This window comes from Chelon labrosus (assembly GCF_963514085.1).
Source record: "Chelon labrosus genome assembly, chromosome: 20".
NCBI classification, from domain to species: domain Eukaryota; kingdom Metazoa; phylum Chordata; class Actinopteri; order Mugiliformes; family Mugilidae; genus Chelon; species Chelon labrosus.
The window spans coordinates 12,119,321-12,132,035 of record NC_140353.1 but is presented as its reverse complement, the minus strand read 5'-3'; the positions used below and the strand labels follow the sequence as shown (position 1 = coordinate 12,132,035).

General features: G+C 46.0%; 2 protein-coding genes across 3 annotated transcripts in view; one reads left to right on the top strand and one right to left on the bottom strand.

The window, feature by feature from the left end:
• Positions 1 to 3,307, top strand: part of kidins220a (kinase D-interacting substrate 220a) — a 43,146-nt gene extending 39,839 nt beyond the window's left edge. For both annotated transcript variants that reach the window (XM_084569370.1, XM_084569369.1), the window contains 3 exons: positions 6 to 224; positions 960 to 1,181; positions 1,600 to 3,307. In XM_084569370.1, the coding sequence (XP_084425496.1) occupies positions 6 to 224; positions 960 to 1,181; positions 1,600 to 2,499 (1,341 nt within the window). In that variant the 3' untranslated portion in view covers positions 2,500 to 3,307. The remainder of the gene's footprint in view (positions 1 to 5; positions 225 to 959; positions 1,182 to 1,599) is intronic.
• Positions 3,308 to 4,594: 1,287 nt separating this feature from the next.
• Positions 4,595 to 7,204, bottom strand: id2a (inhibitor of DNA binding 2a). The gene is made up of 3 exons (XM_084569192.1): positions 6,580 to 7,204; positions 6,186 to 6,246; positions 4,595 to 5,294 (listed from the first exon to the last, which is right to left on the bottom strand). The coding sequence occupies exons 1-2, from the start codon at positions 6,931 to 6,933 to the stop codon at positions 6,190 to 6,192; spliced, it is 411 nt and encodes a 136-aa protein (XP_084425318.1). The 5' UTR covers positions 6,934 to 7,204; the 3' UTR covers positions 4,595 to 5,294; positions 6,186 to 6,189.
• Positions 7,205 to 12,715: the final 5,511 nt, after the last annotated feature.

Sequence of the window (12,715 nt, the reverse complement as noted above, 5' to 3'; positions counted from 1 at the left end):
TTAAGGTGATAGAGCAACGGCACTCTGAAAGCCAGGCAGTGCTTCAGGATGAGTCCAGAGCTGCTAGCGAGCAGGGCAGCAGTGTGCACCACGGGGAGCCCAGCAGACGCCCAGGGGGACCCCAGCATGAAGCGGCAGCCTTCAGCCTCAACCTCAGCTTCGAGGAGCTGAGCGGAGTGGGGCTGGAGGAGGCTCCAAGGCGCAGAGACAGCTCACACTGGCCGGTCAGTCTCAGTGTCGGGAGCTGAAATATATCACACATTTATATTCACACATGTATGGACGCAAAAGACGCTTTAAAGTTGCTCCTTTAAGCACAAGTGTGAGATTGCAACATTTGCAAATTGTACTGAAAAAGGAGGTCACACTCCCAAACTGTCAAATAGCCACGTGTCCGCTTCACCAAGCTACCGAGTGCTTTGGTGACCTCAGTGGTTTCACATTAATGTTAAGCGAGAAAAGAGCACAGCAGAGGAAGCTTATGGCGCTCTTGAATTCGGCACAATTAAAAATACATACACACACTGCAGCTCACCAAAAGGTGTCAAGGGGCCCCCTGTTTGTTATTTTCACCTTCCCCATTGCCAATTTGCAAAATCTCTGAGACACGAGCAAACACTCACTCGTAGACAGCTGGCACTGCTGCTATTTTATATGATCTCACTTTGTGATTTGTTTCAAATTTAAACCAAAAACACACCACAGCTTTCACTGTCACTCCATCTGCACTCTTTGCCAGTAACTTTTTCACTTTATCAGAACTCACGTTCTAAATCTTTCATTGGTTACGGCTGTAATTTTAGCACAGATACAGTATATTTATATTTATGTGTCATGCATTCTTAGTTAACAGCCTGCAGCCATGAAGCACTCTCTCACTGCCGCCCATGACATAAACATATTCCTCAGCAAACTGGATGTGTGCGCACCCACCCAACTTTTTTCCTTATCTTTGTCAGGTGGCAAATCACCACACCTCAAGCATGTCCAGCCTCAACTCCCAGGAATCCTCCAATGACATCTGCAAGCTGACAGACAAGCAGCAGGCAGAGTATCGTGACGCCTACAGGGAGTACATCGCTCAGATGGCCCAGCTGGAGATGTCCGGTAGTGGGGGAGAGAGACCCGTGCAGCCCCACCCTGGACAGTTCCTTCAGGCTGCCAGCTCAGAGGACAAAGGGGTGGGTGGAAAGTCAGAAGTATGCCATCATGTTTTTGCCACTGCATCACTAATAGTAGTAATAGTTGAGTCAAATCAGAGAATAAACTCCCACCATCTGATTACAGGAAAATACTCTGAGGTTAACTGTTGTCATTAAGTTGCGTCAACATAGTTCTGAGGTCAGTCTGTATGTTCTGAAACCGTTTTTAAATGTTGTGTTTCTCTGGCCTGTGCAGCGGCAGGAATCTTAGCCCGAGTTGGGAAAATGGAGATCACTGCGTCTTGCATTTCTTAATTATTGGCTTTAGCTTTGTTTCTCTTGGCACAAACGGGAGAGACAGGATTCCCCTCTTCAGAGGCCCCTCAGAGGCCTACAGCGCAAGATATTCTATGTTTTTATGTTCTGCTGCTTATTGAATCTTCCTCCCTCTTCTCAGGCCAAGGAAGGAACTGACCAAGACAACCGCAAGTCCTTCAGCAAGAGAGGTTCCAAGAATAGCGACGCCACTGACTTTGCCTCAGGTGGTGATGCTCAGCTCTTGGACCCCATCAGTGAGGAGGATGAGAAGCTGGACCACAGCTCGTCTTCCAGGACTCCAGGCTGCAGGAAGAAGGGAGCCGGGTCATATTACCACAAGCTGCCCAACGATGAAGACTCGGGCCCAGACGAAGCGGACAACACAACACCTCTCCTCCACAAAGAGTCAAGAGCTGATGATACGTCCTCCCACAGAGCCTCCCAGCCCACTGGGCTTCTGACCAAGCCTGGCTTCCTCACCGAAATCCTCCTGGACAAGAAGGACTCGTCAGATTCAGGAATGCGCTCCAGTGACAGCTCCTCAGATCGCTCACTGGAGGAGGCTGAAGGAGACGCAGAAGCACTGAAGCCCAGTCTGATTGAACTGGAGCTGGAGGGCTTGGTGAAGAAGAGAGGCCTCCTCCCCAGCAGCCTGAGCGGCCTTCAAGACGCCACGGTTGCGCGCATGTCCATCTGCTCCGAGGCTCCTTCCGAGGCCAGCCTAATGGCAAGCAGCCCGGATGAGGGGTGGCCGTCCAGCGGGGTCGGCAACCTCAACTGCAGCGCCAGCAACACCACCCTCAACAACAACACAAGCAGCCCAGACGACACCATCACTAACACCAACATCAGCCGTCAGCAGCAGGATAACATCACAGGCACGGATTCCACCATCTCCTCCTCCTCCTCCTCCAGCTTCTCGCCAGCTGTCTTCATCACCCCTGGTAGCAGCACTGCCAGCACCACGGCTGCCACCATCCACCACAACCAGAACCTGCGCACCATCAGTCTGGGAGATGAGACGGAGAGCGTCCTCTGAGAATCCATGTGCACTCGTTATTCTATGAAGGGTCATGTAGGCTGTTGTTCTTGATGTTGTTGGTAGCGTAGTTATACCACTGATGTTGTGATGTGTTCCAAAGAATTAGTTAGTATCAGTGTTGTGCTGTTTGGATGAAAATGTAGGAAGTGTTGCTGTCAAGTGTAGTGAATTCAAAAGCTTTAAATAGATAGATGGTTAAAAAAAAATAAAAATAAATATTTGATGTTGCCAAAAATGTTTCTGTCAGGTCGAGGTTTCCGCAACTTCTTCCTCGTGTTACAAGGACGTGTCGTGTCCAGTGTGGTTGATGGCTCCTCGTGTGATTTCTCTCCTTTGTCGGAGCGGTGATGTCGCCGTGTTTAGTGAAGAAACATGTTACAGAATGAAAGGTGTAGCTAAACGAAGGGATTGTAATGACTGAAAAAAATAAAATATAGCAATGTTTCCTAAGACTTTTGCCTCCAAAGCATGTTCGGCGCCGTTGTGTAGTTAAAACATTCAACGTAGATGGGAGTGTAGACAACGGTGCGTCATTGGAAGTTCCTGTGATAGAATAAGTCTATGAAGTGACGTTTTTGTCTTTTCCAAAGTTCCTTGTGAGAAGTGTGTTGTGAATCAATAAACATTTTGTCATGTGGACCCTTTAAACCCCATCTGTAAACGTCTCTTTCCTCCTCTTCTGTGCAGGGAAAGCAGCTGTTTGTGCGGAGAAGTCGTCGTAGACCAGGATTTAACTGGTAAATAAACCAGAGCACCTAAACCAAAAGTCTTTATTTGTAACTTTTGCACATTTTATCAAATGCATTTTAAGAGGAGAGGATGGAGGGGGGTGGTGACAGGCAGGGAGAGGTCGTCACTGGCAGGGTTTATATTGGCCGATAGATGGCGCGCTCCCCATGCAAACGTGCTGCTGGCTGTTTGCATGGACTCTGCCTGTCAGTATGATAAACTACTAAAGACTAACAGCTTCAGTGAGTCCCAAAGGTTGGTTTGGGGGCCCGTATGCGGTCCTTTTGAGGTTTATTTTTAGCTGCGAATTAACGTGCGCGACTGCTGTATTAATTGTTTTATCTGTTGCAGCTTTCAGGGAAAGAGTGACTTTTCCTGCACTTGATCAAGAAATTACCTTTAAGCGGTCCTTGGGGTAAAAAAAAAATAAAATAAAAATCAAATGTGGGATCGCACATGTGTTGGTGGGTCGATGGAATGAAAATATTTGAGAAACCACGCTGCACTGTGAAGGAGGAGATGAATGACAGCTGGGTTTTCACTACAGGGCACCAATTATGTCACCCAGCAGCCCGTATTAGCCACCGCCTGCCCTTTTTACCCCAGCCAGTTATACCTTTGATACCAGCTCTACAGCATAGTGTGAACTGCCTCATGATAATGGATGGCATTTAAGATTTAAACCGCGCGTTTTGATCTTGAACTCCCCCCGCGGGGCTCGTCTCCCCACCTATCAGTTTGTTGACGTTACCAAGTCGTTTTCCCACTGGAAACAAGACGCTTCTTTACTTTAAACTTTTGGACACCACTGCTCAAAATTTGAAAGTAAAATAAAAATCATTGCAGAGCTTTTATAAAATTCCAAAAGCTGCTCCAAGTACCAGATTAAACATTACTTATAGAATCAGCTGAATCTAAATTTCTGTACATTGCCTCACTTTTAAAAACAACACAGCCTCGGCCCGCCACGCTGAATCATTTAATCCCATGTACTTTACATAGCGTGTGAGAAAGTAAAAGTGCAGTTAGTCAGTGCGTCCTAAATCAGCCTTTACGCAACCCTGCGCCTCCAGGTCGTGTTTGCCTCGGGGGGGGGGAAGTGTTGACGCTGTGTTTTAGGCCATTATAGGTCACATACTGCAGGTCCGATAAGAACTCTTGGTTGTGGGATTTGCTCGTGAAGTGCCTCAGATGGTCTCTGTACATTCAGCGCGGTCATAAGTGAGGGCAAAGTCAGCTGGATGTGCAGCCGGGAAATTGATTTTTTACGCACAGTTTCTTTACACTGAATACGCAGCATTCAACCCTCCCTCCCTCCCCCCCCTCCAAACTGTAGCTCTTCCCCAAATGAAACATGTTCAGCTTGCGTTTTTGATTTATTTTGTATAAAAAAAGGTACAATTTACATTACTTTTATAAAAAGTTTCAGCATAATTAAGTACAACATTACACTTTTGCAGAAGTTTCAAATTCCTGCAACTATACAAGATAAACTCCCGATGGGAGTTCACAAGGTTTCATTCTTTCATTTTTACCTTTGTTTTTTTTTTTGTTTTTTTAAACCACGTCCAGTCCTTCATGTGCCAACAATTCTGACAAGACAAGACTAAACTTTTTTTTTTTTGTTTTTTTTTTTTTTTTTACAGTAACTAACCAAGTTGTCTGCTCTATTCACGTTCCCACCTCCGCAAAAAAAGCGAAGACTTCAACAAGGAGAGGGACAAGAGGGGGTGAAAGGGTGGGTAATAATCCTTGTGACAATAATCTCGTTTTTCCTCCCGCTGTCGGGAATATAACGCGCCTTCCATTTCCAGAAAGGACCCACAAATAAAAAAGTCTTAAGTTAAATAACGAAGTGTCCAAACAGAAAACACATCACATAAGATTGTCCCATAATAAGCAAAAGTCTCTTGATTTCAGCGTCAGAAAAAAAAGAAAAAAAAAAAAAAAAAATCCAGGCCTGGAGGACAGAGGCTTGGAGGGAGGGGGGAAAGTCCTGCTCCCCAGGTCCTGTGTATGTGTATGTGTGTGTGTTTTTTTTTTTTTGCGTCTTGACCAAACACCTGCAAAAGATTGAGAAAGAGAGGCGTGTTTAGAAAATGCAAACAGGGCAGAGATCCGGACAGACTGGCGCCAGGGAGGAAGCCGCAGTTTTTAACATTTAACCAAACACTCCCAATACTAAGCAAACCCTGCGCTCCAGATGTACACACACACACAGAGAGCGAGAGAGAAGCGAGAGAGAGAGAGAGAGAGAGAGGGAAAAGGGGGGAGGACGCTTACACACACACACACTTTTCGCACAACTTCAGCCTACAATCTGGGGAAGAATCAGCGTAATTGCCGCTCAGCTGGCGCCTACCCTCTTCTTGTACCAATTATGTGCAGACATCGTAGTAGCAGTAATCCAAACAGCCATTATTTTCCTGTTGCAGATGCTCTTCATTATAGACACAAGAGGGTCTAATACAACCCTGACGACTGCTACTTCTATACAGTAAAGCAAGCAGCCTGGAGCGAATATCTTCCATGTTATTCCACTAAACTACAGAGCAAAAGGTCTTCCAGTAAACGTCTTTGGACACACTGGATGAGATTTTTTTTTAAGAATAATCTGGGCCACATTTCTGATACAGTAAAGTCTAAAAGAAGCCAGTTATATTTGTTGGATGGGAGACTGGTCAGAATTGGCTTTAGCTGGAGGAAACTGTCCGTGCCTTGTCACAACTGACGCCCAAGTGCAGCGCAATCTCACGCGAAAAAAAAAACAAAACAACAAAAAAACATATTGGGACCGTTTCAGCAACGTGAGTCGACATTAGCAGGAGGAACAAATGGGATTGGTAAATGGTAATTCTAGCCCATTCTGCTCCAGCAGACTGAGAGACAGGCTGTAGCGGAGCCTAAAAGCCCTGGACAGAATGCAGCAGCAGACACGAGGACAGCCTACTTACCGCTTTAACGATGCAGAGTCCGGCTGTCATCTGTCATCAGCTCTGATGGCAACTCCGGGGACTGAAAACAAACAAACAAACAGACCAAATGTTTAATTTTATATTCTTTTTTTTTTTTTACGCAGCGTCCCGATCGATGTGTCTGCCATTGCAACAGTGTTATGTAGGTCGAATCTCTCCCTCATCTGATTCTGAACAAAAGAAAAAAAAATACACACACACACACACACACACGCCGTGTTCCTTTCCAACAAGCCATTTTGTGCGAGTTACGCATAGGCTACAAAGGCGCACTGCTTATGCGCACAAATAAAAAGCCACTGAATGTGTTTCAAAACACACCAGGACTGTGGTTTTGCCGATCAGAATACGCGCACAGCTACAATGTAATTACCTGTAATGACAAGATGCTGATATCTGTGTTGAGGGTGGTCAGAGGGGTCCGGGATGGAGTCTGCCCCGGCCGCGCAGGGTGATGCAGGCTGGTTAGTGCGACACTGGAGTCAAGCGCAATCTGCAGGTCCAGGATGTAGTCGATGACATGCTGCAGGATTTCCATCTTGCTGACGTTCTTGTTCTGGGGGATGCTGGGCACCAGCTCCTTCAGCTTGGAGTAGCAGTCGTTCATGTTGTACAGCAGGCTGAGCGGGTCATCCACCGGGGTCTTGCTCCGAGAGATTCCCAAGGAGTGCTCTGATAAATTCGCGTTGTTTTTCCGGAAGGACCGCACGGGGCTTATTGCTTTCATTTTGTCAGTGTTAAGTTAAGCGAGCGGATTTGGATGTCTTGCTTCTTTTTTTTAAGTCCTGTTCTTGCCAGACGACCAGCGATCAGACTGGATTACCTAGCTGTCAGTGTGGTTTATATAGGTTGCGGGCTGGGCATGCGGCATGGGCGGGTCAAGCGCGCTGATTGGGAGCTGCCGCGGTGCCACTCAACGCCTTTCAGCCTTCCCATTGGTTATCTTGACTCAAACCCCGCCCCTTCTCCACTACGTTACCAGTGGCAACGCATGTTGGAGGCGGAACCCAGAGGGCGCTTCAGCAGCTCCGGTGGGCAATTTGGAAAATTAAGCTCTTACCTGTTTCTGATCAAGAAAATTAATGATTCGCATGGATGTCAGTCGACAATGGCAAGGCACGAGCACGCTCCACTGCCTTTGCCTACACCTTTAAAATGTGATCCCATAGTTTTATAATGATGGCCGGTTCAGAAACGTTTAGAAATTAAAAAGGGAGCAGTCAGAATAGAGATGAATTTGATCTATGTGCCAGTGAAAGAGTTCTGATAAGTTATTCTGTTGAAGCAGAATGACAATAAAGCAGACAGCACTCATTTTTCTACTCGCACCAACACATTCAGTAGGTGTCTGGTTTTGGAGGTGTGGAGCAGTGATGATAGGAAACATAACAGGCGCGCCTGATGATTCTTAATTCACACCAGCCCAGACCGGTGTGGAGACAAGTTTTTGAGTCTGAATAACAACCGGAGGGAGAACTCCGTCAGAAAAACGTTTGAGTGGAAAACTGAAGCAGGAAAATAAACTACAGAGCGATAAGGGTTTTTTTTTTTTTTTAGTGCGTTTACGCAGGAGAAATTGTGCACCAAAGCTTCAAGAAACAGAGGCGACATACCCAGAAATGTGCATGTCAGTAAACGGACACAGCCTCTGATTGCTTCTTTTCTATTCACTCCTGTCAACAGCGGCTCACATTCACCAGTAAAGTGTATCTTAAGAGTGTGAGCCCGTGCGCCACAGCAGTGCCGATCAGAAGGTAAATAAACCGTGTTCATAACTTGAGTGAATTATCTCCCACGGCTCTGTTGTTTAAAGTTGGGCCCCAGTTTGTGCGTCTTTCTTTGCGTGCCTTCTTGGAGATGTGTGTGTGTGTTCAACCCTACAGTGCTTTAAGGTCCCGTGCACCTTTGCCGTCGCTCGTCACCTGAGCGTGTTGTGTGTCAAAGTGCGTTTAGTCACGGCCTACAAATGCGGCTTTCATATCTGCGCACGTGAAGAGGTGATTAACTACAATTGACACCTTAATGTTTTCTGAATGACTCATTTGTTTGTATGAATTACACGCCTCATTCTTCAGCGGCAGGTGACGGAGGGCTGTTTGATACCGCACTAACTAATTGCCCCTGCGGGCAGTTGTAGACCGTTGTCATGCGCCCGCTTTGTGGATTTCCTCCAGATAAAACGGATCAATGTATTTTACATAGAGTGCTAAAATTTGACTCGAATGGAGAGACTTTACATGAGAGGCGGAGAGGCGGTTTCTTTAAATATAATTAAAATGCTTCCTTTAAGATTTATCTTAAAGGAAGAGAGGAGTAAAATAAACGAGTTAATGGACGAGAAGAGAAGTGGTATGTAGACACAGATTGGATGGCAAATGTAAAAGAAAGTCGCTTTAACTCAAACAATGCATATATTTTTTTTTAAAAATCCTGCAAAACACCATCTGTGCCATTGGTTTTACGCGCGGTTCTCTTCGTGGACTCTTTCAGCTTTCCTCACGATCCTGTTTTTTTTTTTTGTTTTTTTTCTTTTCCTAAATGCATTTCTAATATAATCTGGAACTCCTGCAGCCTGTGTCCACATCTGGTGCGATAGGATTTTTCCATTTTCTCCCCTTCGAGCTCTCGCTGCCACAGCTGTGTACATTTTCGCCCCTGACTGATGCCTGACAGACGAGGCGATGGATGGACGCAGGAGCACGTCGGTGCAAAGCCGAGCGAACCACCGGCAGGAGCAGCAGCAGCGGCGGAATCAGCCTCACCCTGCCTCTCCTCTCCTCTCTGTTCCTCCTCCTCCTTCTCTCTCTCCCTCTCTCTCTCTCTTTAGCTCTGCCTTTTGGAGCAGACTCTCTGGCGCCGGCGCCGTGACGTCACCCCATTCACAGCAGCCCTCGAGCCAGCCCTCGCGGCGCCGCTGAGGCGGTTTCCATGGAAACGGGGTTTCGGGGGATGTCAGTCCGAGGTGCTTCTCAGCTGATCAACCCGCGGGGCCGGACCAGGGTAGGATTAGCACCGGGAACGGGTTCGAGTCTGGCCTAGTCTCTCTCTACAAACACGGACCAGTGAAGGAATGCAGCTATTCCCAGAGTTCCTTTACTTGTTAGAGACCGGACCTGACGTACAGTGGCTTTCCAAAACACTAGGTACACTTGTGAAAATTAAAGCATCCTAATGTAATAATCCTGCACTAAACCTGAAAACACAGTTGAATCAACAACTGTCTCAGTTGTATGCTGAATACCTTCATGAATACAAGGGTTAGTGCAGGACTGTTTTATTGGAATGCACACATTTTTTACTAGTGAACATAATGAACTGTCTCGTGAGTGTATATCTTACATTGTTTCTTATTTCTCACGACTCGTATTGCACCAAGACACATTCCTTGTATGCATGAGAATTTGCAGAATCTGATACTGACTACTATCTAATCTGCGTCCACATTCAGAGGGAAAAACTGTAGGTACCACTTAACACCACCTGACTTCCAGCTTACCATTAGATACTCTGCAGAATAAGATTTTATAACTGGAAAGATGCATTAAACATCCCAGCTGTTTGTAAAATAACTCAAAAGTTAAATCAAATAATGTCAGTAATAGTATTTCAAGGGCATGTTTTATATGTTTGAATAGTTTTGTTTATTCTACTTATATAAGCTCTTATTGGGCTATTTTAGTGACAGTTTCAATGCAGGGGCACTGCTGAAACTGACATTTTAAGTCTGTCAAATGTTCATTAATGATTTGTGCATAATGCTTTGCAGAGGAAGGTGAGTCAGTGAACAAACAGACACACTTTTGCAATTCTTTTCTAATGTTTCCTTTGCGTCTCCAGGCCTCGAAGACATTCCCAGCGAACAAACGCCACCCTCCATTATTATCCCGGTCCACCAGCCTGTTAGTTTGGGTTCAGGTGATAAGGTTCGTCGTAAAACAAAAGCGGAGCTGCCAGCCCTGTAGCCCGGCGTCACACGGTCCGTGCTCCGGTCAACTTCCCGAAGCTTCCCTAAAACCCTGCAGTAGATGGGAGTCTGGTTTAAAATCATTTACCCCTTCACTCCTCGTGACAAAAATAATTTTACTCATAAAAAATGGCAATGAAGAAAGAAAAGAGCTTTTTGTGTGACCTGTTCTGAAGTTAAATCAGTAAAAGTAAAGTTAAACGACAAAATATCTGAACGTCCTGTCACTTTAAAAACGCAGAGGACGAAAGGTTAAATATTTTTTTTTATTCTTTATTAAGCAAAATTTAGCTTTAATGTACAAACCGTGTTTTTTAAAAAAAAAATAAAATAAAAAATAAATTGAATTGAAATAAATAAATTGTTATTACAAAGTAGGCTACAGTGAATTCCGCTTCTTTAAATCCTTCGACGTGATAACGGCACCGAAAATGTCGCTCTCCTCTATCCCAGAGTAGGCTACTGAAAAGTCTCGCGCTCTTCTTCTTATTCTTCTTCGCTGAGTTGCCACGCGCCGGTCGCGTGGAGGAGTGTACACATCAAACAGTGGTGCTGGGACTCTTGTAGCAGCGTCGACCCTGTGGGGCGGGGTTTGCTCCTAAACACCCCTAAATATCAGTGATGTGGCAAGGGGTGAACTGGGATCAGCCCCCTGAAATAGCTCCACTGCCAGCAAAGGCTGGTAAATACAAATCTAGTAAAATCTTAACAAAAGTCACCCTTCATGGAAGTCAACATTCCTGCTTTGATTATGGACAGAATTAATTAATATACTGTGAATGTGAATGCACATGTTGTGAGTATAAGGGTTTTTCCACTGCATCAAAAGTGAAAACAGTTCTGATATTACATGTTTCTGGCACTGACTAAGATACATCTGGTCTCTCACCGTCCACCTCCCAACACCTCTTCAGTCTCTCCTGTGGTCCAGATGGGACTCTGAGCAACAGCCACCGAGGCCTGGCTCTGCTGTAACGTGAGAGGCTGCAGCAGGGGCGCAGGCGAGCGGGCAGGAAGCGCTGGGATAGATGGACGGATGGGAGCGACGAGGATGGCCAGATTGGACGGTGGAGACAAAGGCGCCACGGATGCCCGAGTGCCTTCCAGGCTGGTCGTGGAGTGGCCACTCCAAACCTCCCTGGAGGCCGGCCCTCCTCTTCCACGCGCTGCAACACACAGCTGGCTGCAGGAGGAGGAGGAGGTGGGCAGCTGAGCCACAGACACATACCGTGTATTATGCTATAACCTCTATCTACAAAACCTAAACAATTTAAGCAATCTGATGCTGTTCAAAGTCCGCTTATATTCCGTTAGAGTTGAACTGCTCAGATCCTTTGGACAGCGTGACAACCACCAACCAGTTGGCAGTGTGGAAAAGTTGGCTGCAGTTTAACTTTTGGGCAATATTGCCCGTTGGCACGCAATCACACGTTAACATTGCTGTGTCGCCCACCTATCACTGCGGCACAGCTGTCACTGCATCTAGCAGTCTGTACCCCCGTAATCAGATATGTGCATATCTCCACTTTCACACAGGGAGTATGACAGTGTGGTTTCTAGTTGAACATACTGTTGGAAGACGATTGTGGAAATCAGATTTCTTTTAATGCAGCAGGGAGAAGAGGGGTTAGGTGGTGTCTGTGGGTAAATTAGGAGTTGGCATGTCTTATCTGTCGCAGAGCTGTGTTGCACAGCATTATCAACATTAACATTTGGCGTTATTGACCATCGAGTCGGTTACTGTTGTAATGTGACAGGTGCAGTGACAGCGTAGTGTCATTGCACAAGGCCTGCGCTTGTCACAACAGACGCTTCAGTGAGTGAACTGATGAAGTTGGGGTTGTTTCAATCCCAGGGTGCAGTTTGTCAGGTTCCTCTATTCCAAGGGGAATTGAGACTGTGCATGTGAGACCTGAAACTAGGTTCTGATACCACCCAGGCCCCAGACTTCTTGGATTCTGTGGTAACACGGTTGTGTGGGAGCATGTCAAACGGTCACTTGTGCGCTGCATTTCATTTCAGGGAACTTAACCCCTGCATGTGCCGGCCATCATGCCTCCACTATGTTTAACTCTGTAATCCATTGATGGTATGTTGCAATGCATTCCTCACACTGGAAACAGTAGTTGACAAAACAATCGGACAAGGCCCTTTGCCATGTATATTCTACATGTGCTATATACGTATATGTCCAAGAGTCATTGTCAACCTCAACTTTTAGTCCAATATGAACAAGAAGCTCATAAACAGTTAAGAAAAATAGACATTTGACATGCGCAGAAGTAATCGCTCTTTAATCTCCTCCCACAAACGATGTTTTTGAAATCAGAGCTTCAGAGCTGCACTGTAACTAGGCACAGTAGGCCTGTCAGTGTTCACGGCTGTCAGTTCACATTGAAGCAGTGTGTACGTTAGTGTGGTTAAAGTGAGTGTACTGTAGCGTGCACATGGACAGTGTTGTCTTTTTCTGGTCTTTCTGGTCTACAAAACACTGAAGTAAACATGAAAGAAATGGATTCTGTTAGCCGTTAGCATTTTTGGCTAA